Source organism: Nothobranchius furzeri, chromosome 17 (genome assembly GCF_043380555.1).
Source record: "Nothobranchius furzeri strain GRZ-AD chromosome 17, NfurGRZ-RIMD1, whole genome shotgun sequence".
NCBI lineage: Eukaryota > Metazoa > Chordata > Actinopteri > Cyprinodontiformes > Nothobranchiidae > Nothobranchius > Nothobranchius furzeri.
This window is the reverse complement of record NC_091757.1, coordinates 52,778,399-52,804,779: the sequence shown is the minus strand read 5'-3', so window position 1 is coordinate 52,804,779 and position 26,381 is coordinate 52,778,399. Positions and strand designations below refer to the sequence as shown.

Here is a 26,381-nt window from a genome sequence, read left to right as displayed (position 1 = left end):
TTAAGTCAGGGGTGTCAAACTCATTTTAGCTCAGGGGCCACATTGAGGGAAATTAGTCCCAAGTGGGCCGGACCGGTAAATAAAAAAAAAAACTTCAGATTGTTTTAATACAATAAATATAAAACAAGGCGGAGCCTGAGGACAGTGTAGTACAAGTACAACACCTGAAGTGTACTTGAAATTTTGAAAAAAATAAAATAAAATAAAAAAAATCAACAAATAAAATAAACATTCCTTAGTGATTCAAAGAGCTTACAGATCACATGGCAAGATCAATTTCATGCAGCACTTAAAGTATATTTGACTCAGTTTACTTTACATCTTTTAGCTTTCACCAGCACATCAATATCAGAAGTCACATCCTGAGTGGCGGCTAACTTCAGGATGTGATTCAAGTTCTTGTGTGAGCCTTGAGCGCAGCTTTGTTTTATTTATACTCGTTACAGAGAAAACTTGCTCACAAAGATAATTTTATTTTCACTCTACAATGTAAAGTATGAAAATAAAGTTTACACAACCATCTCACGGGCCGGATTTAACCTGCTTGCGGGCCGGATCCGGCCTGCGGACCGCATATTTGACACCCCTGATTTAAGTAATTCAACTTATAAGGTGAAACTAATGCATGAGGTAGACTCATCACGTGCACAGCCAAATATTTCAGCTTTTATCTGTTATGGTTGTGATGATTCTGGCTTATAGCTTGTGAAAACCCCAAATTCAAAATGTCAGACATTTTAGAATATTGTGAGAAGGTTCAATATTCTAAAGTGTCACACTCTAACCAGCTAATGAATCCAAAACACCTGCAATGAGTTCCGGCCTTTAAATGGCCTCAAGACTTCTTTCCACTGGACGCAAAATCGGTGTGTGACAAAAACGTGGCGTTTTACCTGCGAGCTCCCTTCAGACCAGGAGCAAAAGCGTTCCACACAGCCGTTCCCATGAGGTCACAAAATCACAGGAGAATTGGCCACACAATAAGAAGCAAGGAGAAAGACAGCTGCATGTGTCCAAAAACGTCTGTGGCTTATTTCCTGTTCCGTTGACCTCAACTACGTGGGTTTTAACAGGAAAGAATGCACATTTGCCTGCATGTAACTTTCCTATAGAAAATTTACGGATGTTTTACACCACTTTCGGGTTTGACTTCCTGTCTGGCGCAATCTAAACACAAAAGTTTATGTATTTTGGAAGCATAGTGCATAAAAAAAGCCTCAAAAGGTAAAGATGGCGTCCCTTTGCCTCTGGGTCAAACGCTACACTTTGCTGCAGTAGGAAAGGAAACCGTTCGTTATAACGATGGTTAATTGCCACAAAGTATGTATTGCGGCTGTTCTGCGACACTTTCACATCCAGTGGAAAGAAGGCTTCGGTCTAACTTCAGTTAATTAAATAAATGGACTTTTGCACCATATCAATCAAATCAAAGATACTTTATTAATCCCAGAGGGAAATTAGAGTTTCAGTACACACAATTCAGAGATCAGACATACATGGGCAAGACACATGACAAGAACTGGTGACTGTGGTCATTCGCAACCCTGAGTTGCACTACCTTAATAGAGATAAGAGGGTTACATGAGGATTGGTTCAGGTGGAGGGAAAAAATGCACTTCAGAGTTACTCTCTACTGGGAGGGCAGCTTTGCTCTGCAAAAAAACACCTCAGACAGATATGCAACAGACTTCAGACAACACAACATAAGTGTCCACTAGGTGGGGTGGTGGGTTGGGACTATCCCCACTTCAGTTCCTGCAGCCACGATAAGCAGCGCACGTCACCTCAGTGTGGATGGGGGAGGAGCATTGAGGGTTGGAGGGTTGCAGTGACCCTGGAACGTTTCAGCGGTCTTCCCGCAGTCCCGCCCAGGCTGGGAAAGGAGACAGAGTTGAGCTGCCATAGCAACGGCACATTCCACATATCTTCTGAGGGGGGAGTTTTCGTTGGAGCCTTGCAGGCTCAAGGACGCCAGATTTCGATTAGAAATTGTTTTGGAGCCAGACAGAGATAATTTCCTCTCGGTCTTACAGTTTGTAAGTTTGTAAGTTTCGGTCAACCTCTCAGAATCCCAATAATGGACGTTAAAGTATCCCAATCCGTGCTGATTCGTCCACTCTCTCCTTGATGGCATCCGTCTTTTGTTCCAAAGAATGAATCTCCGCCAAAGTCCCAAGCTGACGATTCATCTCGACATTTGTGAATTTACAGCGCGGTGCGAACCATCTCTGAGCTCCGGGATCAGGCCAATATTCCTCGACAGCTCGTTAATTTTTTGAGATTTTTCCTGTATCACCTGTTCATAAAGGTGTTTTTAGAGACAGCGGTGAGTCAACATGTAAAGATAAATCCATGCATGCATCCATCCATAAATTGCCTACTTGCATAACTTTAAGAAGTCCTGGTTAAGATGGTTGTTAAAGACAAACAAAGCTGATCACAGGAAGTGTTTTCCTAACAAAATCTGTAAAAATAAATAAATAAATAAAAAGTTAAACTATGCTAAACAAATGTTGAGATAAAAGTCTAAACAAACCCCTGTTCAGTTTGTAATGGATGCTGCAGAAATGCCTTCAAACTTCTCTTTGACTGTGAGCTTTTAATTTCTAAGTGTCTGTAGTTGTGCTTTGGTAAGTTACAGACATCACCGCTCCCTGTCGAGGGACTCTCTCCTGCTGTGGATGTGTAACTAAATAGTGAGCTGTTAAAGTCACCTAGAAGATGAACATCCAGAGTAAAAGACGTTTAGGGGAAGGAGTAAAAATGAATTATTCAGGGACAGATGCTGAGTTTAAGGATGAGTGAAACATGCAAACAAAGAAGATGCTCATAGTTAGATGCTGTTTGTCTGTATTTGCTCGTAACCTGAGCAGAAGATTAAAGAGGATGTGAGGGTTCCATTCCATGTTATAAATAATAAACACCCATATCCATGGACGCCCTCCCACGGGGATGTTAAACACCATGGCGACAGGCAGTGACCCCAGTCGTAAAGAGGGTAAAGGCCAACACAGCAACTGAGGTTGTGACAGTGACCCTGACCACAGGAACATCCTTTATAGAGGATCAGGAGGTGGAGAGAGGGGGGATGTTAAAGATGAGGGTAAAGCAAATATCAGAAGGAGGAGAGAGGAGCAAGTCGAGAGTAAAAGGGCCGGCAGGATGTGAAAAAGGCAGGGAGGAGTGAACCAAGTCTGAGATGAGATGATGAGCCAAGCAAGAGGCGAGGGAATCAAATAAAGCTGAGAGGGTCAATAATGAATCAGTTTGTAGGATTTGGTGTCTGTGATCTTGAGGTTCTCAGTGCATGCAGCAAAAAAAAAAAAGGCCCCGTGTGCTGATGCCTTTTCAGCAGAAGATGTGCTCATTATCAAAAAAACAAGAAAGCGTTCATTTTAAAGATGGACTCGACGTAATTATTGTCAGTGTCAGACTGTCTGCTGTAGTTGTCAGATGAGCTGATAGTTAAAACTATTGACTAAAGTGCTTATTTCTTTTTCTATATTTCACATGTGAAAGTGGATTTTCATGTACATCTTGTACGTTTTTCCTTTTAACATGTAGACTTGTTTTTTATTTTTATTTTTTATTTATTCAGGACAATGCACATTAATAAACAATCAAATACGTTGTATCGATCGTAAATGGGCCAGGTTATAGCATAGTTGCTAATTAGCATCTGTAGTCCGTCAACAAGATAACTAAGTAAAACAAGTAACACTATGCAATTTAAAAACAGTCAGATAGAAACATTCCATTAAAATAGACGAACACAAAATAAGAATAAAGATGCAAACATGTCTGGGAACCTTTAAGATGTAGTTTGAGGTGCTTTTTAAAGGTGCTATAAGTGGGAAACTCTCTGATATTTGCTGGGATATTGTTCCAAAATCGACTCCCTCTAACGGACAGTACCATTTGTCCGAACGTCGTTTTCCTGTTGGGGATCTGAAGGTCTCCTCTAGTGGAGGCTCTAGTGCCATAGCCTTTGTCTGGTCTTAATTTTATGTATGCAGAAAGTGGAGGTGGAGCTAGTCCATTAAGTGCTCTGTAGATTATACAACTATTTTTGAACTTAATAAAAAAAAATTAATTAAGCATGTTGTACTTTGCCAGAATATTACAATGGTGATATGACGAAGGCTTTTGATCCAAGGTTTTTATAGACTTTTTGAATACTATTTCTATTGGTTTTAAAAGAGTGTCCCCAGTGAATGACCAGGTTGTGATGCAGTAGTCTATATGAGAGAAAATCATGGAGTGCAAAAACATTGTAGCTGAAATTGTCGTCATTGAAGATCTTATTTGTTTAAGGTTATTTATATTGAATTTAATTGTGTTCACTATATGTTTTTTAAAGGATAGTGTCGGATCCACGGTGATTCCAAGGTACTTGAACTCTTGCACCAGGTCCAGCTCTACCTCCCCCAAGAACACGTTGGACGCTACAGATTAATGGATTTTTTTGTGAATATCATTGCAACAGTTTTTTATTTATTTATTCAGTAACAGGCATGACTGATGGAGCCAAAGCTGTATGTTCTCTAAGGCTAATGTGAGAATACCTCATAAAGAAGAACACAGCCCTTTAGCGGCAATGTTGATGTCTTGTGTGTCTCCGGCTCTCACTATTAAGTTATCTTCTAAAAAAGTGCTTTGTGGTTTTATGAGACTTTCTGACTATGCGGCAGTTTAAAAACAAGGTTCTTAAAGGGTCATTTTGCATTTAAGTGTGCTTATCAATTTCATATATGCCGTCAAAGCGGTAGTCTGGAGGAAGACATGAGTTATTCTGTGTGCGACTGAAAGAAGCCTCGGGGAAATGTTAGCTATAAACTGAAAAAGATGTTTGATCTATAGCCAGGTATTGATCAAAAACACCGTCTGAGCTCATGAAAATGTACGTGTGTGTGTCTGGCACTTTGACTGTGTGTGTGCTGTGTATACAGTAATGGCACCTGACGTGTGATTTGAGTTATGGCCAGGTATTGATCAGAAAACATCACAATCGCTTTAAACTTTGCTAAAGAGCCTATAGCGAGATCCGACTAAGTGCAGTTACAGACTCGTGATCTGTTTGTATCGTGTGAACGAGATCAAAGAGTTTTGAAGAGACAAAAATGGCTGGATTTTGATATATTTTCTGTTTTAGAAATGAAAATGTGTGTCCTATTTAGTTTTCCTATTATTCCAAAAATAATGAAAAAGATTAATCCAGAACCATCCTTTGTTTTTTATTCAGTGACATTTTAATTTTTTTGGTAACGCTTTACAAAATGGGTCTTTTTCTTATCGTTAATTAGTGCATTTATTAACTGTTAAATAAAGTATTAAAGGGGCATTATGGAAGTGTGACAGCCAAAACATGTATAGAAATAATAAATGTCTTCTTCATACATTCTCCTGCAATGCCCTGGTCCTGTAGAATGAGCCCTGGCATTTTTACTGTGATTGCCTGTTTTTCTGTAAAATCACAGAAAAAGAGAGATGCTCGGGTCGAGCAGGCTGCTTCATGCGCGTTCACGCTCAGGCATCGCCCGTAGCATTTGCTATCCGTAGCTTTAGCAGCAGAGAGAGAGGCAGTGCCACTTTGTCGCTGTTCCTAACGCCTAGTGACAAAGCTAGCTACATTTCTGAGGACCCTTAGCTACTTTCTGTAGAACTTTCTTCTAGATATTTCCTGCAAATTAGCAACAAAATAGCCATTTTCGCTTCGAACCCTTCTTTGGTTTGACGTTGTTTCAGCTGTCATCAAGGATATAAATGTTACAGATACTGTGAATGTTACTAGAGTGTAGCTCACCTTGTAAGATGTCTGACTCCCATGCAGAAGACATGGGTTTGATTCTGGATGTGAACATAGTTTATTTAGAGTTTCTTTTTTACATTAATGGTATATTTTCTTACAGTAAGATGCCCAAATTTTTATTTGAGACTCGCCGAACGGCATTGAATTCACAGATAAAAAAGATGTGGGTTCAACTTTCATTTTGGAACAATTTTTCAAGCAAGGGAAGGGAATGATCTGAGCATGCAGGAGGACTGACCCATCATAAACCTTTGTCGGCTGTGCTGAAGAGAAAGGTACAGAACCAAATTATTTAATTAGCTGCACGTTCTCCTGTCCTCTGTCTCTCCCCCCCCCCCCCCCCCCCCCCACACACACACACACACACACACACACACATGCAAGTAATTAATATTAATATTTTGATTTCACAGATCGGTCACATCTTATTTATTGACTAACACTTGCTTGGATTAGCTTTATTAAAATAGAGTTCTTTTATTAATTAAAAGAAAAGAGTTCATTCTTCATTCTTCTGTTGACCTGAAAATAAACAGGTTAGAAGGAATGCATGACTCAGACCATATCTCATGCAGACTAGTCCTGTGTCAGAGGAGGGGAAAAAACAGTCATTTCATTCCGTTACAGGGACTACCAGCTATCTAGTCTAACCGTGTTATAGTGAAACTAACTTGAAAATGTTTGTTTAGTTACTGAGACTGATTAGACCCTGCATTTGCTTTCTGACAAGCAGCACAAGCAAACAAACCGACTTCTAACTGGAGCAATTTAAAGAGCAAAACAGGCTGGTGTCTGGTTAATGATTCCCACGGGGTCAAAGCAGACAAACATCCTTGGAGTCCCTTTTGAAAGCTGACTCTGGTTTTAGAGTCAGAGGGGTGTTTGAGACCACATGGATGACTTAATTAACATTTTGATTCATCATATTCCTGACACGCTTTTGCTAATTTTCCAATTCCTAAAATTTTCCTAAGAAGGTAACAAAAATGTGTTTTTATCACATTATCGTGATACCGACAGAAAACATGTCTCAAAAACTAAAAATAACGGTTGAGATCTCATTAGCGAGCCTTGTTACCGTTCTGTCTAGTTTTAACTGCTTGAATGTTTGAAAAGACCGCTGTGCTGTGTTAACCTGTATGCTAGTTAACCTGCATGTAAGAGGAGCCAGTTTCTCCTGGATCTTAATAGGCGTGACGTAAGAGGGGCCCATTTCTGCCCTCTGGATCCAATAGTAGCGTGTAATTACCTTTAAGACCTTCTCCCTATGCTAAAGGATTAACCATAATCCATAACAAAGCCATAACTATGTTACGCTACGTTAATTCCAGTCAGACGCATGCAGCACGCCGTTCGGCACGTAGGATGCCGCCTATCTTCGTCTCTACATTTCCTGCCTTCTTCTCACTTATGTTCTTGTTTCAATCCAAAGTTGTTAAGCTTTATTTCCCTCTGGCCGCAGTGTCAGAATTGGAAAGCGGTCGTTTTTTCCATTTGTGAAGGGTTCAAAATGGAGAAAGGATGAGAGTGTTAGAAAGAATAATGAGAAAGAGGGTGCAGAGGATTAATATCCTCAAAGGAAAGGTCCATGGGAGCAGAGGTGCTGTAGATTTGAAATAGGGTTTAATATCCTGCATTTACTGCATATGGCATTGGGAACCTTAGGTTCTTTGTTGATATTGTCTTTGGAGAAGGGTAAAGTCTAAACGGTTTTCTGAATGCACACACCTGAATTTCAGTGGTCAGAATCAGAATGTAATCAGATCTTTTAAAGGTGCATTTCTTTACATTTTTCTAGACTGCCTTACTTTTTACATTGCTGCAGCTAGCGTAACCACATTCATGCCAAAATATGTTGAGAGCTGTTTGATCAGTACTGATGCATTTTAATGTGTATCACAGGGTCCTTAAAAAGTCTTAAAAAGTCTTAAATTAGCTTTTCCAATTTTAAGGCCTTAAAAATCCTTAAATACAGTTTCCAGAAGTCTTAAATGAGCAAAGACCCAATAAATAAGATTCTTTTATTTCTAGAAAATTTTCGTGAATTTCTAGTTAGTGTTCAGCATTTTTTGTGTATGACATTGGCGTAAGCGGAACCGTACACGTTCAGTTGGTTGTGAAAGGGGGCTATTTTTAGATGAGCATGTTAGCTGGTTAAGCTAGTGGGAGCTTGCGCCATGGGGAAGTGGAAGTTTAATGGTAACTGGATGGCTAATACCACTATCGCGGCGTGGTTAGCACCGGTTCCAGGCAATAGCTGGAAATTATAGCTTAAATTTAATTTTTAAAAATGATAAATGACCCGCACTTGTACATGTAACTTGATGTGTAACAGATCTTTTTCCAAAAAAATAGAACCCGAATCTGGGTTAAATATCCGCTTCCCAGCTAGTGAAAAATAATTAGGAAGCAATTATATACATTTTTTCAAGTGGAAAAGGGTAAAATTTCAGGTGATGATTCCTTAAAGGGCTGATTTTGTATGGAGAGGACCAAGTCATATTTTCTTTGTCGCCTTCCCACCTCATGGAAATTTCTTGAAACTCCAATAATGGCTTAAAAGTAGCATCTGAACATGCCACAAGGAGCTAAGAGTTATGTCAGTAAAATCACCCATTTATTTTAACAACCCTAACCCTAACTACATAAGACTAATAATGATGACGCTTGAGGTCTTCTTGGTTCTTTCAAAGTAAAAATGGTAATTTAGCCACCCGCTAACCCACCACAGGAAGCATGTTGAAAGAGTATTTAATATTTGTAATAATAACACAGTGCTGCCCATTGATATGCCTGACCTTTCATCAGCTTTGTCCGCTCAGTGCAGACTATTTTAAAAAAAAAGACACAATTAGTCCTAATTTATTGGTTGACCGATCAGCTCTACCTGAGTCCCGATGCTTTAAGTGACATCACACATTGTCTCGTTGTGAAAGCGTGTGAATTGGTGAGGGGTGCCCATTTTCACTCGTGAAGGAAAGGCCGTTGTAGATCACCTCTGTGATAGCTCCATCTCTCCTTATCACCCGTTCATTCTGTCTGTCTGTCCTTGCCCATCGCTCAATCTCTCCTCTCACTCTTCTTGTCGTTCACTCACCTTTCCAATCTTTACCTCCACTTCAAACATCACATCCCCTACTCAGGGGAGGATTAAGGTGTACAGGGGTCCATAGGCTACACTTGTTTGGAACCAAAAATGCTTGATCGAAGCGAAATATTCTTATCCTATATTATCTGCAGATATTTATTTTAATCAGAGCTGTCAAACAGCTAAAAATGTTAATCTAATTAATCATAGGGTATTTGTGAATTAACCATGATTTACCAATATTTTCTGGCATTTTCGTCCATTTCACCCCAGCAGCCAGGATCCGGGTTTAAGTTAGCATCCACCATCAGCGTCACCTGGCTAGGACCTTCTGCCATCAGAAACTACTTGAAGCAGGTCTGCCTCTGCCCCCAAGTGGACAATATCAGCTTCTCCGTGACTGCTCGTTCCCTCCTTTGAGCTAGCATCACGAACCTCTGCCGCTCCAGCTAGCATAGCTCCGTTGCCTTCATCGTGAACGTCTTGCTTTTCTATAACCTGCTGTTGGGTCCAGCAGCAGGTTTAAACAATCCTGTCAATTTAGGGATTTTCTGCAGAAGATTTTTGTGCTTTTGTTCTTTGATTCTCTCCGTTTTTCTTTTCTGAGCGCCGCTCTCACATTTTCTTTCAGACATTTTTTTTCATTTTTCCCTCGTTAAGTGCAGCAGCCTATGATACATGAATATGACGTGTCACGTGACACGTTACTTAACTCAAGACCGCCACAATGTTTACCCAATCAGTGTCGCTTATGATTTTGTCGGCCAATACAGTTGAAGAATGTAATGCATGTAAATTTAAATAAAACCATATATTTTTAGCTGGCCAATGGGGGCCCCAGAACACACGTGGGGCCCCTAGGCTTAAGCCATATCAAGCCTGTGCATTAATCCGGGCCTGCCCCTACTCAAGGTTATCGCATGTCCACTGTTAGAGCAGTTTGGGTATTTGGGTTTTATTTACTGGCGCTAGACCAACATAAGAGAAATCAGCATTTTTTTCCTTTGTATTACTGCTACTTCACTTCTTAAATATTCCAGGGTCAGATAATTGCCTTTCATTTGCTCTCACACACCCACTCACACAAGCACATTAAACCGTATGAGCACACGGTGCCACAGAGTGTTGAGTGTCAGCTGGTTTGCATCACATCAGAGGCACGTTGGGAAAATGCCCATGCCCCCCCGCACACTGCCTCCATCGTGCCCGGGAGCTAATTAATTTCCTACATCGAGCATGTCCCACCATAAAGTGCTCTCCCTCCTTGTGTCACACTCAATCTGTTCCTCTTCCCCTCCTGTGTCTCTCCACCAAACCTGGGTGATTTCAGCTCCGCCGGCCTGCAATTGCCGTAGATCAAAAAGTCTGCATCACTTAGTTTTGCGACTTCCTCACACGTTTTTAGTCTTGTCTTACTACTTTTGAAAAACTTTTTGTCTCCTTTCATTTGGAGGTTTTATCTAACTCGTAGATGTTTTTCTATTCCCACACATCCTGTTTAAGTTTGCCACAGACTGAAATGATTAGTATCTCTCCTTCATTTTACCTAAATTTTAACATTCTTAAAGTTGTTATTGTCAGCTTGCGACATCCTGAAGCAACAATCCCGTTTCCCATTTCCTGTGTCTCTACACTCTCGTGGGGTTTACTTAACGTGCTGTTTACTGAATTAGTTTTTACCCAATAAGGCTGGGAACTCGGGAGATGAGGACAGTCTGTTCATCAGACTGAAGAGGTCCCACTGCCAACAGGTGGTAAATGTTAGTGAAATCCACGTGAAGCTTATTGAAGTCACTTTGTACGGTTTTAAAACTCCGTTTGACTTAACTGCTCCTTTATGTTGGTTTGAAAACTTTTAAATGCAGAAAATAAAGCAGCGATTGTAAAATGTGAATTTTCAGGAATTCCACAATCACAAACAAAAATCGATTGTTTCTGAAACTCAGATCTTTATCTACAGCTTCATGTTAGATTATGAATTATTTGTCACTACAAATTACCGATCAGCCAACTGTATCACAGCTACTGAATGCTTTTCGGTAGGGTTGCACCGATACTGGTATCTATATCGACCTGATGCCAGTATCAGTAAAAGTGAACCGATACCAGGAACCGATACTAATGCAGTTGCCTGAAAGTGGCTTCACTGTAACTTGTCATTTCTGTTCACCTAATATTGTAATTTTGTAATCATTTACATTAATATATTTTATTTTGATCAGCACCTCCAAATCTGAGACCGTGGTTCTCGACCAGGAAAGGGTGGCTTGCCAACTCCGGGTCGGGAGAGAGGTCCTACCTCAAGTGGAGGAGTTTAAGTATCTCGGGGTCTTGTTCACGAGTGAGGGTAGGAGGGATCGGGAGATCGACAGGTGGATTGGCTCGGCGTCTGCAGTGATGCGGACGCTGAGCCGATCTGTCGTGGTGAAGAGGGAGCTGAGCCAGAAAGCCAGGCTCTCGATTTACCGGTCGATCTACGTCCCAATCCTCACCTATGGTCATGAACTTTGGGTAATGACCGAAAGAACGAGATTGCAGATACAAGCGGAAATGAGTTTCCTCCGTAGGGTGGCCGGGCTCAGCCTTAGAGATAGGGTGAGGAGCTCGGACATTCGGGAGGGACTCGGAGTAGAACCGCTGCTCCTCCGGATCGAAAGGAGTCAGTTGAGGTGGTTTGGGCATCTGGTCAGGATGCCTCCTGGACGCCTCCCTGGGGAGGTGTTTCGGGCATGTCCTGCTGGCAGGAGGCCCCCGGGTCGACCCAGGACACGTTGGAGAGGTTACATCTCCAATCTGGTCCGGGAACGCCTTGGGGTCCTGCTGGAGGAGCTGGTGGAGGTGGCCGGGGAGAGGACGGTCTGGAGCTCCCTAGTTGGGATGCTGCCCCCGCGACTCGGACCCGGATAAGCGGAGGAAGACGACGACGATGTTTCGTGTCAGATTGTTTACAGATCTTAGTACCTGAAGATTTCCGTTCACTAACAGAAGATTGAACACTTTTGCAGCCTCATAATAAAAACTCAAAAGAAAAACCAGCCAGTCATGCTTTCGCAACTCCCAGATCAAGTTGACCAAGTTGCAAACAGAATTTTTGATGTAATCTCAAACTGATACTTTAAAATAAAAATCGTGAGTATGTTTCCTTTCAGGTTTGTATTTTCATTAATGCAGGCGATGTGCTTCGGTGAGCGATGCAGAGTCATCAGGAAGTGTAAAAATTGTTCATTCACTCTACTTTTTTGCATTTGCAGTGGTATGCCTGCTTCTGAATCACCACTTATTCATGTTGAGGGAAGTAAACTTGAAGAGAAAGAGGCAGGAATGTTGGGTTGGCAGCGGAGAAGTGGAAAAGGGCTTTGTTTGATTTGTTTAACTATGAAGCTCTCTCTTTTTTTTATCTCCCTCTTCCTTCAAAGCCTCAGTCTCTCTTTCTCTGGAAAGGGCTTTTGAACAACAGTGATGTGTGTGTCTTTACTTCAAATGAAAAGCCTGAGCCCAGGTAATCAAATTCTCCATCATGTGATTGAAAACGAAGCACGGAGGATGTATAAAGCCCTTCAGTCACCTGTAAACGTTTTAGTATTTCACACGCTTAAGCACAAAAACAATTACGTTTCTCAACATGTGGTGTAGTTTCTGATTTCACTATTTGTCCCATAAAAAAAAACATTGCTACCTCATGTTTAACCTATCGGAGCTGCTGAAGCTTCTTCCCCATGCTGTTGTTCTACATGAAACATACTGTAGCCCCGAAGCTGTGTTACTGCCTGTTTAGACATAATGTACCATTATGCATGGCATGATGGAGCACAAGAGGAACCACATGTGGTGCACTTCAAGCCGCCAGAGCTATAGATTACATATGTTACATACTGTATGCAGGTTCAGAATCCATGTGTTTGTCTGGAGTCGTCTACGTTACACAGCAGGAAAAAAGGTTTAAACACACGGAGAAAAGAGCATAGGATTATCCATTTCCCCTTCCCCTTTGGGAACAAGCTCCTGCACCACAAACACACACACACACACACACACACACACACACGCACACACACAGGCTCAAACTTCTAGTCGTAGTCAATGTGCAGGAAAATTGTTGACGTGCTGACTGCATGTTATTTAATACTGTACTGTGAGAAGTGCTTGTCATGAGAGTGAGAACCCGAAGAGAACCTTTTCCCTCCATCTTGAAGCAGAACGTGTCTGAAGCGAATAAAAAAAAGTTAGAAATAAAATGGATTTCTGCAAATGAGAAACAACATCAGGGCTAAGTAGCTATTTGAAGGTGCTGTCAAAGGCTTTCTCGGGCTTTACCTTCCTGCTTTCATCTTTCTCCCACTCCTCATCCCTCCTTCTTCTTTTGCATTCTCATTAGTGATAGCTGTGAGAATGGAGAACAAAGCCCAGGCCTGCCAATCGATCACCAAGCAGCGCCATCAATCGACTGGTGGAGCACAGGTTTCAGCCATCTACACAACAATTGATGGCTTCAGGGATTGATGAGGAAGATTGTTGTCTTTTTTTTTGTAAATGCAGGAACTTTTTGAGCCAGATGTTCATCTCCACGTGTTTCTCTGCTCTACGTTTCTAATTAGCTGCTCTAGAAAGACATCATAACAACTTAGAAGACATATAGGCAACAGTGTGTGTTTGTGTGCATCATGTTTTGTATGCACACATGTTCAGTGGTTTGACAAGCCCCCAGACATTGACAAATATTTTTTGTGGTGACTCTTTACCCTGCTTCTTGCCTGGCTGCAACAAATATGGACTCTTTGAGAGAGAGCGAGAGAGAGAGAGAGAGAGAGAGAGCGAGAGAGAGAGAGAGAGAGAGCGAGAGAGAGAGAGAGAGAGAGAGAGAGAGAGAGAGAGAGAGAGAGAGAGAGAGAGAGAGAGAGAGAGAGAGAGAGAGAGAGAGAGAGAGAGAGAGAGAGAGAGAGAGAGAGAGAGAGAGAGAGAGAGAGAGAGAGAGAGAGAGAGAGAGAGAGAGAGAGAGAGAGAGAGAGAGAGAGAGAGAATGAAATCATTCACTGGCACAGAGCAACACTTTTCTCTGGCACTGTGTCATTGTCAATGCCTTTCAGTGCTGTGACAGCCATCTGAACAAGCATGGGCGAGATTTCAATAGGCGTGTGTGTGCGTGCTGATTTTTTTTCAAGGTGTTGAGTAAACATCAAAATTGTGTCACAGCTGGCCAGATGAGTCGCCCTGGTTTCATCTCAAATTTCCATGCGTCTCCTGAGGGAGAGCGATGCTACCGCATTTGCATGCGAAAGGTTTTTCAGACTAACACCTTTTTTGTGGTTTCTCTCTCCCTTTCCTTCCCCACCTCCCTCTTTCTTCCCCTTCTCTGCCCACAGCTTTGATAGCCATAGGCCAGTACAGCAGCACCATAGAGACCGTGGATGCTGGTTGGTGTAAAGATATCACAGACCAAGGAGCTACGCAGATTGCTCAAAGCAGCAAGTCCCTCCGGTACCTGGGCCTCATGAGATGTGACAAGGTAACAGCACTCATCTCTTCGGAATTGTTGTGTGCGCCACTCTCAAAGTAAACTGTTATCTTTCTTTCTTTTTTTGACAAGTATGGTGTCCAAAAGTTTGGAAGACATGTGATTTTAATTTTTACATATACCTAGAAAGTCAGTGGAGATAAAAATCACAAATCTGGGTTTAAATGATGCAAAACAAGAAGGATAACAAATGAAATCAAAGATACTTCATTAATCCCAGAGGGAAATTAGAGTTTCAGTACACACAATTCAGAGATCAGACATACATGGGCAAGACACATGACAAGAATTGGTGACTGTGGTCATTCGCAACCCTGTGTCGCGCTACCTTAATAGCGATAAGAGGGTTACATGAGGATTGGTTCAGGTGGAGGGAAAAAAAGGCACTTCAGAGTTACCCTCCCCCAGGAGGATAGCTTTATTCTGCAAAAAAGCCCACCTCAGACAGATATACAACAGACTTCAGACAACACAACATAAGTGTCCACTAGGTGGGGTGGTGGGTTGGGACCATCCCCACTTCAGTTCCTGCAGCCACGATAAGCAGCGCATGTCACCTCAGTGTGGATAGGGGAGGAGCATTGAGGGTTGGAGGGTTGCAGTGACCCTGGAACGTTTCAGCGGCCTTCCCGCAATCCCGCCCAGGCTGGGAAAGGAGACAGAGTTGAGTTGCCATAGCGACGGCACATTCCACATATCTTGTGAGGGGGAGTTTTTGTTGGAGCCTTGCAGGCTCAAGGACGCCAGATTCCGATTAGAAACTGTTTTGGGGCCAGACAGAGATAATTTCCTCTCTGTCTTACAGTTTGTTGGTCCTCAACCTCTCAAAATCCCAATAATGGACATTAATCTATCCCAATCCGTGCTGATAACAAGACCACAAGAGACTTAAAGTCTTGGGCTGAAACTTCAAAAGCCGTTTGCAGTGTACAACACGAACATCCAAAATGTCATCATTTGCTATCTTACCTTCTTCAATTCAAGTTTTACCCACATGTAGTACTTTAGCCTGCTTGTGCACTAGTAACATGTTTCCCACCAGCTTTTTATCAAACCTGGTAGAACGAAACTGCTATGGAAAAATGAATGAATACATTTCAATATTTGATGAATCCTATATACAAATAACTAAAGTCTAATATTACAGTAAAGCAGGCCTGTGCAGCCGTGTCCTCTAATGTGTTTTATGCTGTAGGCCAAAATGTAAAGTACCAACTGAATTAGACCACCTTCATTACCTTTACTAGTGGTTTCTACCTTTTTTCCTTAAGGACCCCAACTCCTACCTGCATACACCCATTAAAAGGGATTCATTACAAGCTGTATTATAGTTTATTACAACGTTTTGATTACACTATTGGGTGGTTTATTGAGTTTTATAAATGCAATTTTTACAATTACAATCTTGGTAACCTCACCAACAGACAAAATTATGGAGAACTGCTGCAATCTCTAGCAAACCTCTTAAGGTTGGAAACCACTGAGGTATATGTTGGAATAACAAAGGGGCAAAAGATACTGTTTATCTTCATTCCTTTTGCCGTCCTTTTTCAGTTGATTTTTCCTACTGGGAAGTTAGAATTTTCAAGGAGAAAGCGAACGCACCATTAGCTGATAACAATGGTGGCAATGGAAGCTAATTTATCAAGCTAACGTTATCTTAAACAGTTTATTTAGCTGCTGAAGCAGATTAAAACGATGATGCCTCACACTTAGATCGTTGTCGCTGGTTTCATCTTCATCCAATCACCCGTCGCATTTAGTAAAGTGAAGCCAAACTTTAGAGCGCGTTCATGTTCTTCTAGTCGGAAAATCAGAGTTCCGAGGAGAAAGCGAACACACCATTAGCGGAACGGAAGCTAACATACCAAGCTAACGTTATCTTAAACATTTTATTTACCTACCGGAGCAGATTAAAACGATGATGCCTCACACTTAGATCGTTGTCGCTGGTTTCATCATCACCCAGTTACCCATCACATTTAGTGAAGTGGACCCAAGCTTTAGCGTGCGTTCTTTCTACCATGCTGCTCTGTTTACAACTTGCTCGCAGCGACCGACGACATAACGCTCTTGCGCATGCGCAGCTGTCTAGGCAAGTTCTCGTTATGAAGGACAGGTACCGAAACGTGGCACCGTTTCAAATGACGTGAATCAGTGCTCAGTCGATACTATGGAATTCGGTCAGTACCTTAAAAAGTACCGAATTCGGTACCCATCGCTAGTTGAGAAGTACCCACAATTTAGGGTTCGAGTACCTTTGAAGGTACAACCCAAGTCATGAGTGTGTACAAGGCAGCTGGTTGAGTGGTTACGGTGGTAAAGCATTACGGTGGGGCATTTTAATGTCAATAATGTACTTTCCACAGCCCTTCCTGTCTGTTCATTTACATAATGCCCGTGTGTCACCATGACAACAACTCCACCCACCTCTTCATTTTGTCCACGGGAGCTTCTGCTGTAAGCATCCACCCAATGTGGCGTCATAAGTGAGAAGAGAGCATGGAAGAAGAGAATGAAGACAGTTTGACAAAGACACTTTAGTGTGGACACATATTGTTCCGCCTAGTCTGACCAAATGCATTAAACAGTGCTGGGAACGGTTTGCAGCAGATAAAAATGTTGAGGAGAAATTGTGACGTTCTACGGTCTGTCCAGCAGGCTGGAAACTCATCATTTTTATCCCTTCATTATAAAACCTGTGATGTCTTCGAGTCATGGCCTCGGGGGTGACCCTATGGATTTTTCTGATTAAAAATGAAATGTCTCAGATGGTTAAGTGCGACAAGAACATCGGTGCATCATATTTATCTATTTAGACTGTAATAAACTTAAAATATATGGGAGTTGGACAGTGACCCCCATTTGTAAGGTCTAAGGGACGAGGTAGTGCACTCAATTCACATTACAGCAGACATAAATGTGTATCAGTCATATTTATCTATAAGTAGTAAAACGTAACTGTGTTATACAGCCGGACACTTAGACGTTTTCATTTAGTTTACCACTAACACACTGATCTATTGACCTAAAGATCAATTGCTGCAACTGAGCTAATAAAACTGGAATGACCTGCATCTTTATGGAAATTATAATTTGGATTTATTAACTTGTTTTTCCTCTTGGATATCATAGGAATAATTACATGGTGCCCCTTTGCTGGGTGAATATTTAGAGATGGAAGGATGGTGAAATGTGGACTGGTAGAAATTCAGTCCCATAAAATACAATAAAAAACACAATGACAAAAATCTCATGATCAAAGTTTTGACCTTATTTGCTCTCTAAGTAGAAATCCAAGTTAATTTCAGACCTGTTTATTTATTTTTGATTTATTTATTTTGTAATTTTTTGGACACAAACTTTCTTAACAAGAAAAATTAGAACAAGAACAACTTTTTGTTTCTGCTTGATTCGATTGTTTCAATATCTTGCAACTTTCTTCAAGTTTAACCATTTACTGTGGTCTCTAGGAATGACAGAGCCGTGTCCAGTACTTTTAAAATGGGGTGGCCCATGTGGGGCTCTTGTTTATTCGTGGGTGGCACCAATGGTTATGCTTATTTATTTATTTACACAAATCGTTTATTTTCTAATGAATTTTTGAGTTTCACATTGCACAATCACCATTTTTTTCCCTCTTCATCTTCTGCTTTTGTGGTGGTTAGCAAGTCACTTCTTGTTGCATTACTGCCACCAACTGGAGTTGAGTGGGACTCTAAGTACTATGTATGTGAATATGAAAAAATATTAAATAATATTAATACTACAGAAATGTTCTGTAGTCCTGGGCTAGAAAACAAGGTGAAAGGTGCATGCAACCACACACTATTTTGGAGTTTACAACCCAAGCCTTTTGCCGACAATGTAAAGTCAATTTAGTCTGGAACTTAGTGGGGTGGCACCTGGGGTGGCCAATCAGATTCTAAGGGTGGCATGTGCTACCCCAGGCCACTCCCTGGACACGCCCCTGAGGAACGAATGCCTTGTCAGTCATAATCTGGGGGGGAAAAAGCTCAGATGTTGATTTTTGGCGTAGATGTCAACCAGAGAAGAAAGTGGCAGCAGACGGCAGGATTTTGAGTCTTATTTCATGATATTTGGACATCTCACCTCTGATTGGTTAGCAGCAACACAATTCCACAGCTAACTCTGTTTACTGTGCAGCGTTGATGTATTTTCTCCACAAATAACACAAGCCTGAAGGAAATCTGCTTGTTGTGGAGTTGCTAATGCTAACAGTTAGCTTCTGAGGCCGGGGACACACCGGCCGCCGAAGCACCAGGAGGCGAAGCGCTCACGAAATTCGGCCGCTGCTCCTCAGTTCAGACCAGATGCTTGTCTCTCCGCTCCGGTCGAGGCGCGCCTCGTAGTTTTTCTTTTAACCACTTGGTGTCCTCCATTTCCTCTCTGACTTTTCTCTGCTCTTTTCCTCGACACCCCCCTCCCCCTTGCTGTGTGTGTGTGTGTGTGTGTGTGTGTGTGTGTGTGTGTGTGTGTGTGTGTGTGTGTGTGTGTGTGTGTGTGTGTGTGTGTGTGTGTGTGTGTGTGTGTGTGTGTGTGTGTGTGTGTGTGTGAGAGAGAGAGAATCTATGGTGTGAACCAGTTGTTAGTAGCTGGCCTACGACTTTCTGCCTCTCTGTCCTGTTTGCTCCGGTTGGAAGACGCCCAAAACCACACCCCCTTCACGTGGTCAGACACACACACGTTCGCTGTGTGTGTGTGTGTGTTTGTGTGGTTTTTATGCAGTGTCTGTTTACGAACACATTTGACTATCGCGGAATTGTATTTTGAAATGCTTTATTTTGTTAAATTTACCAGCCTGCCTCTTATGTCTAGGTTTGACTTCCTGCCAGAATTGACGCGGTCCACCCACGGCTTGCGAAAAAAATAGAGCAGACGCCGAAACGATCGCTGCACGGTGCGGGCTGGAGCGCCGGCGTGTGGCGCTTCGGCAGCCCATGTGGTCTATAGAAAAGGATAACAAGGGCGCAGAATGAAGGCGGTCCCCTTTTCGTGGCGCTTCGGCAGCCGGTGTGTCCCCGGCGTAATGCTTGAGATGCTGTCTGCTGTTTCCTGAACACTACAACAGCTTTCTTCAAGCTGGGTGAGTCCATGAATGTTAAGTGACAGTGAGACGTAGATCTGCCCAGATTCTCAAATCCTAATGTCACCGTCTGTTTTCTATCAGAAGCTAATGCAGGAGATAGGTGTAGGAGACTATTTTCATGTTCCGCCTGCACGGTGAGTGAGAAAAAAAGTTTCAAATGGGCTCTGAAGGTAAAATGGTTCTAAGTCATGCCACATCTACTGTATATAATATGTACCATGTTTTCTCTCCTAAATCAGTTGCATCCATTACTTGAAGTACTTTGCTAATTTCTCTTAGTACTTATAAAACTACAGCCAACTTTTTTCTGCCTTTGAGCTGACATGTCAGCCTCTGGCACAGTTTTACCAAGCCCCATTTCTGTAGCAAAGGAGGAAAATCAAAAGTCACATCCTATTCTTCTTCAGGGCCAACTAATCTAATCTGTTCACTTAATGCAGTTCTGGCAAAACGTAGAAGCTGAGGGATAGTTCACAATCTCCCAGGGTTCAGATGTAATCAAAGTTCTGTGTGGAATGATTTTTATTTCAAATGTATGTTTTTTTATGGTAAAATTTGATTTATTAGGTTTCTATTTGTTCAGTATAAGAGGAATGAAAGTGTGTAAAACTTTGAGAAAAGTAAAACTATTCAGTGTGATTGTGTTAGAAAACTAAACTTGGCAAGCCCTAAAATCAGGTCAAACTAAACCAATTTAACAAAAATGACAAGAGATTATAATCAATCCACCCACCAGGTTGTAAAGATCAGGTTTTACACTCAGTTTTCTTTTTAGCTCTATTTTGGTCGAATTTCTCTGCAAAAGAAAATATTTCTAAAGTTTCTGGCTTCTTCATATCATGTAATCATGTGATTCCTGCTTTTGTATCAGAGATGAGTGAGAATCCAATCTTTTTTTCTGATTGAGCATGTAATGGTTTAATTTACATGTTATTTAATGAGCCATAAGACATAAGATTCCATAGTAAATATGAAATCAACCTTGGATCTGTGGGTACTGTTTAACCAGAAGATTGGAACTTTTTATTGCAGGGATTAGATAACAGCTTCGTATTCACTCAGAGACAACAGAAGAGAGAGTCAAGTTTTAAAAGTTTAAAGATTTATTACTAAACAAATTAAAACTAGACTAACTTCAACACTAAATGTATGGTGTAACTAAGGTGGATGAGACGGAGAATGGTGTAGTGTGGAATGTTGCTCAGAACCAGCAAATCCGAAGAAACGATTAGTTCTGGTGGGAACTGAAGGTGATGTCTTCGCGCTAAGCTTTGGTTAGGAGATTTATAAACACATTCGACGCCATTCTGTCGGTCTACGTACCCTTAGCTGAAGTCCTCGTTAGATCAGGAGGTGTAGTGGCCCAGCTTGACCTTTGTAAAACCGAAGCTTGTAGAAACAGCCGCTTCAGCCGACCACCAGTCTTGAGATACTTCCGGGTCACGACAGTTTATCGGCATCTAGCGAGACCTAAAACGGGGTCTTGATGGTTCAGCTTTTATTCTGAAAGGAACCGTTGCAGCAGTTGGAATAACTACAGATTTTATCCAGCTTGTCGTTGGTTCTTTCGGCTGAAGAGGAAAGTTACGGATTGGCCACTCTGACAACTCCTCTAGAACACTTTGAACTGGCGTTAGAGATGATGTAGGCATAGTTTTAAACTTCGGATGTTTTGGTTTATGGTCGAATGAAAAGATGACAGGTTTACCAAACACCACCAAAACCACGCCTCCGTCAGATCTGGCAGATTCTGATTGGATCAGTAAAAGCAATGTGTCATGTCTTAACGCTACGTGAGATCAGTCCTAGTGGAAACATTTAAAGTCATATTACTTATTATATTCTATAGGATTATAATAAAGTAATTAATATTTTGATTTCACAGATCGGTCACATCTTATTTATTGACTAACACTTTGCTTGATTAGCTTTATTAAAATAGAGTTCTTTGATTTATTAAAAGGAGCGAGTCCTTCTTCATTCTTCTCTTGAGCTGGAAAGAAGCAGTTTAGAACAAATGCGTGAGACCTTGAGGCCATATCTCATGCAGACTAGTTCTGTGTCAGAGGAGAGGGGAAAATGACTTTTAGGTGGAAAACAGTCATTTCATTCTGTTACAAGCATCAGCGGCTTTTTTTCCTGAGTTTCTCCTTTGTTAATGCGTAATCTCTCTTCATCGATAAGCTACAAAACACATTTGTGTTTTCTTTGTTAAAACGAGTTCAGCTGATCTGATCTAAGAGCTTTATGAAAATCTGGTGACAGTTTAGCAGAAATCTAGAAAAAAGGGTAAGAGAGCAGCATTCTGGAAACTAGACATGTGCTATTTCTATCTAAATACAACCAAAAGGTTGTCCGATGATGGCTGATGCTGCCTTTCTGAGAAAATTCCAAGAAACAAAACAGACTGTATTTGCTCTGCAGCTTGGAAGGTATTTTTATGCCTTTTTGCTTGATGGATGTTAGTTTGTCCAACACCCTTAGCTGGGCCCTTAACTAACCCATCTAAACACGAGCGCAGAGATTTATGCACTTGAGGAGCCATCTCAATATTTACACACCATCGAACTACTGTGTAAGCCAACGCAACGTTGCTCAAAAGGTCATTGCCAGTGGCACCGTTCTGAAGTAATTGAGACCTGCATACCTACCCAGAATGCTTGCACTGTAAAAATAAACTGTTGTGTACACTTGTACAGGATGTTCAGCTCGAGCTTGTTCTCATTGCTCGCTAAGGCTGCGTTGATGATGTTGTGTGGGTAATGCAAATATCCAAAGTAATATTTCCCTTACAAGGCCTTTGCTTCGCTTTAGTTGGGGGTGTGTACATTACAGGGGTTTAGTCCAAACAGAAACAAGGACAAAATGACATCCTTTTCTTGGCTTGACAGTCGTAGTTGCAACCAGCTTTCCTACATATGTTCACGTCTCGTTTACGGTCCACATTTGACTTTTTAAAATAAATATGGCTTCAGTCGCTTTATTTCTCCCTGTCCTTTGCTTCGTCTTTCCATGTCCCCTCACAAGGCTGCCAAACAAACAGATGGAGTTCGCTTTCAGCATGTCAGACCCAGACAAACAGTCTTGTGATAACCTTGACACATGGTGCGGACAACCAGTTAGCCGTGTGCCCCAGCATCAGACTCCGGTCCTCGTAAATTTGTTTGGAATTGTCAAAACGCTGGGAATTTTAATGTAACTACCTCCCAGAATGTCATAGGGCTCAGAAAGTGTAGGATTTATTTAAGGACTGCTAACAGGATCCATCTGGCTCTGCTCATGTGGAGCCGTGTGAAGCATCGATTTCCTTCGTCACAGTTTATGTAAACGTGCTTCTGTACTGTATACAGTTTAAAGTCAGGCAGTCTTAATGTTGGGTCCGCAGCTTATCTTAGCACACATGTCAGAGAAATCCATAGGAGAAGGTAAAACGTACACGGTTTAAATATAAAAGAGCATTTGTCCTAAATATTCAGCTCTATTCTTGCCTACACGTCCATGTGAAGGAGTTCCTTTGTGTCTCGGTTTGTTTTAGACGCACTCCGAAGCAATGTGTTTTGCAAGTAACAGTGTGTGTGCTCTGCTAGGAATTTATGTTATTTGCTGTTAACACGGGTCATAATGGAGTATTGAAATAAGAACCCTCAGGCCCGGGCAAATGGCGTGCTCCGCCTGCCTCGAATGATTACATCCCTCTGCCCTGCAGGGCCAAACGACCCCATTCTGACGAGGGTAAGGAATGGGATTGATCCAAGCTTCACAGAAAAATAATCAAATCAATTCATCCAGTCTTCTTTTAAGCCTTAACTGTGCCAACCTTTAGAAGTATTCAGAGTTGAGGAAAAAGTGGTCTTTGCCTTGAGATTTTGCTGCATACAGTATGTCGGAGCATTCCTCAGAAAAGTTTGGCTTGTCAGTGCCTCTCCTGCTAGATTTTAAATCTTCTCTGTGGGAGGAATATATCTTTCCACACTTTCAGGAACATGGTGGAGAACACCATGCTTTAAAGGGGACATAGTGTCATAGAATAATTTCTTTCAGTGCTTTAGATCATATATTTTGGTGTCTGAAGTAATTACCAACCTAAAGCTTTAAAACAGGAAGCCTGGCGCTTTAATTTAGGCTTATCGGGGTTAGAAAGTTTCAGTGAGCAGTTCTGATGTGTAGAGGGAACAAGTATTACCCAACTTCCACTGCTCGACTCCTTCACCCTCTAACATCGAGTCGGAGGCTATTTTTTAAATTCAGTGTGATACAAAGACAAAGATGGTGGAACGTGTTCTTGTTTTGGATGTACTGAGCAGCCTGCATCTTTACACCAAACGTCCAACTTTAGACCATATAAAACTAATACGCAGTAACATTTCTGGAGCACTGCACCAGATAAGGGGCACAACTTGGTTTTTGTGTAGCCTGGCAAGCCAGACTACATAAATGTATTATTTAGTCTGGCAACGCTCCGTTGACGGCTCTCGGTTGTGGGGCGGTTCTACCGTTTTCTTTCAAATGATCTCCGCATGCTACTGGACAATGAATGTGACTTACTCACCGCAACAGCCTTCGGTAAATCAGGCGGTCCGCAGTTGAAGAAGGGGAAAACACATAATTTTTTCTTTAAAAAAGCATTTAAATACATCTATCTGCTCCTGATTCTAATGAAGCCCAAGTTCTAATTGTCCAAAATTGATGTAAAAGCCGTTTCAAACGAGCTGTCGCCATCTTGTTTCACTCTGTTGCATCATCCCACCCACCAGGCATATAGAGTGCCCTGATTGGCCCGCAAAGCAGATAAAGCTCTGTGATTTGTTCACTAAGCAGATAGAGCACTATGATTGGCCCACCATTATGGACCAATCACAGCTCTTTATGTGTTTGAAACCCCTCTAGAGAGCTGTGATTGGCCAGCCAGAATGCTCTTAGGGGCTGCAGAGGTTCCAGTGGAGCGTTCCTAGACCAAACTTTGCAAAGCAAGAATTTGGTCTAATTCACTAGGCTAGTTTTTGTGTGGAGCCACCACTTTTTTTAAATGGACCATTTTAGCAACCTTAGCTAATTTAATGCTGATGGACTTCAAAAAGAGGCCTGAAAAGGTTCTTGGTTCCAGCCGTCTGTAGCTGAACAGATGACAGAAATGTGCTAAGAAAAAACTTTGGTTGTGATGAGGCAATGTTTACCATTTGTAATGAGTTATTCTTTATTATTTTTATTAACTAATGTACACTATTTCATCATTTCTAGTTAAATGTTTAAACTATGTGATTTTAAATGTAAATGAATATCTTCACTGATCACCATTGTTCAACCTCGTTATCTACAATAAACACATACAATGCTCTGGTTGTAAGATGGTTTTGACAAAGCTCCTTTTGTAATCTTGACCACTGATTTTGAACATTTATTTGTGTCACAGCAGAATTTTGTGAAGTTAAAAGAGAAAGATGCGGTGGGAAAATAGATATTATTAGTGGGCTAGTGGTATGCGCGTCCACCCTGGGACTGGGAAATTGGGGTTCAAATCCTGGTGGGGTCATACCAAAGACTTTAAAAATGGCCTCCCTGCTTGACGCTCAGCGTTAAGGGGTTTGATCGGGGGTTTAAACCATCAAATAGTTCCCGAGCGCAGCCACAACTGCAGCTCACTGCTCCACACAAAGATGGGTCAAATGTGGAGATATAATTTTACCAGTGTGTGATAATGACTGGCGGGACTTTTACTTTCACTTGACTGCATTTCTTTGGACAGATTCAGTTATTTGAATAACTGAATCCAAAAAAAGTTATCTCAGGGCAACAAACAAATCCAATACAGTTCAGTTAGGATCCTATTTGTGATACAATGCCACTTTTACTGCTACTTACCAACTTCGATAAAGTCCCTTGTACTGAGCAAGCATGAGTCAGAGGATGACTAGTGAAAGAAATCTCCAGCAGAACCAGAATGTGGCTCCAACTGCCTCGATGAACTGGACTCTCAGAGGAGACGAGTACTGTCACATACAGTAGTTAGTGATTAAAATGAAGCATGGCAACTGGTATTGGAGATGCACCATCAGGCAGGCACCAATAAAGTTTCTTCAGGATCTTTCTAGTTGAAAATACTGTACACCAATAGGGTTCCACCCAGAATTTCTGGGAGTGTGGAAGGTGACAGGGAAAATAAGGTGATTTGGCTGTAAGTATCTCAATTTTCAGAAGAAACTACATTTTTTATTGTGTTCAGTAGGAGACCACAAAGCAGCGCAAATCATGGCATTGCGGGTGGGCTTCCGCCACGTTTTTGTTGTTAGGAGTTTAGAAACGATGATTTTAAAGCTGCTTATTTTCTTTCCCTTCCATTCTTCTTCACCAGCAACTCATCCAGTTTTAAAAAATGCTGGCTGTTTGGTGACGTCTCTTGATATAATTTCCCTCTAACCAATCAGCATGAGTTAGCAAGTCTCACCCAGCGACACTTCCAGGCCATTTCTGAGGACATTCCCCAAGGCAGGTATGTGGTCGGTCCCTGAAATGGTTCAGAAAGTAGTTATTTCAGACCTGCCCGGTGAAATGGAGACATGCCGTCGAGATCCGGGAAAGTAACCTTGATGTTCCGGTGGTGGAACCAAGCCGAATGTAAATTTCTCACCAACTTCACGACATTTTTATTACTTTTGTGAGACTGCACTTCAACTTGGTTTTGATTGCTAAACAACTGTCCTGCTTGAGCCAAGAGACATTTCAATCAAAGCAAATCTTTCCAGTAAGGCATTTGTTCATAAACAGGCAAACTATGTTTTCTTTAATCTAGGGTAGGCTTTGGAGTGTAACTTGGTGTTTTGGCACCACGGTCTAGTTTTAAGAGCAATAGCAGTTGGTGGTCTGA

The 26,381-nt window shown here is 41.7% G+C and overlaps 1 protein-coding gene across 1 annotated transcript in view; it reads left to right on the top strand.

Annotated features, from left to right (window-relative positions):
- The window catches only part of fbxl17 (F-box and leucine-rich repeat protein 17), a 364,664-nt gene that overhangs the window by 318,459 nt on the left and 19,824 nt on the right, over positions 1-26,381 (top strand). Inside the window, exon 10 of the mRNA XM_054731566.2 lies at positions 14,258-14,400. Coding sequence (XP_054587541.1) covers positions 14,258-14,400 — 143 coding nt within the window. The remainder of the gene's footprint in view (positions 1-14,257; positions 14,401-26,381) is intronic.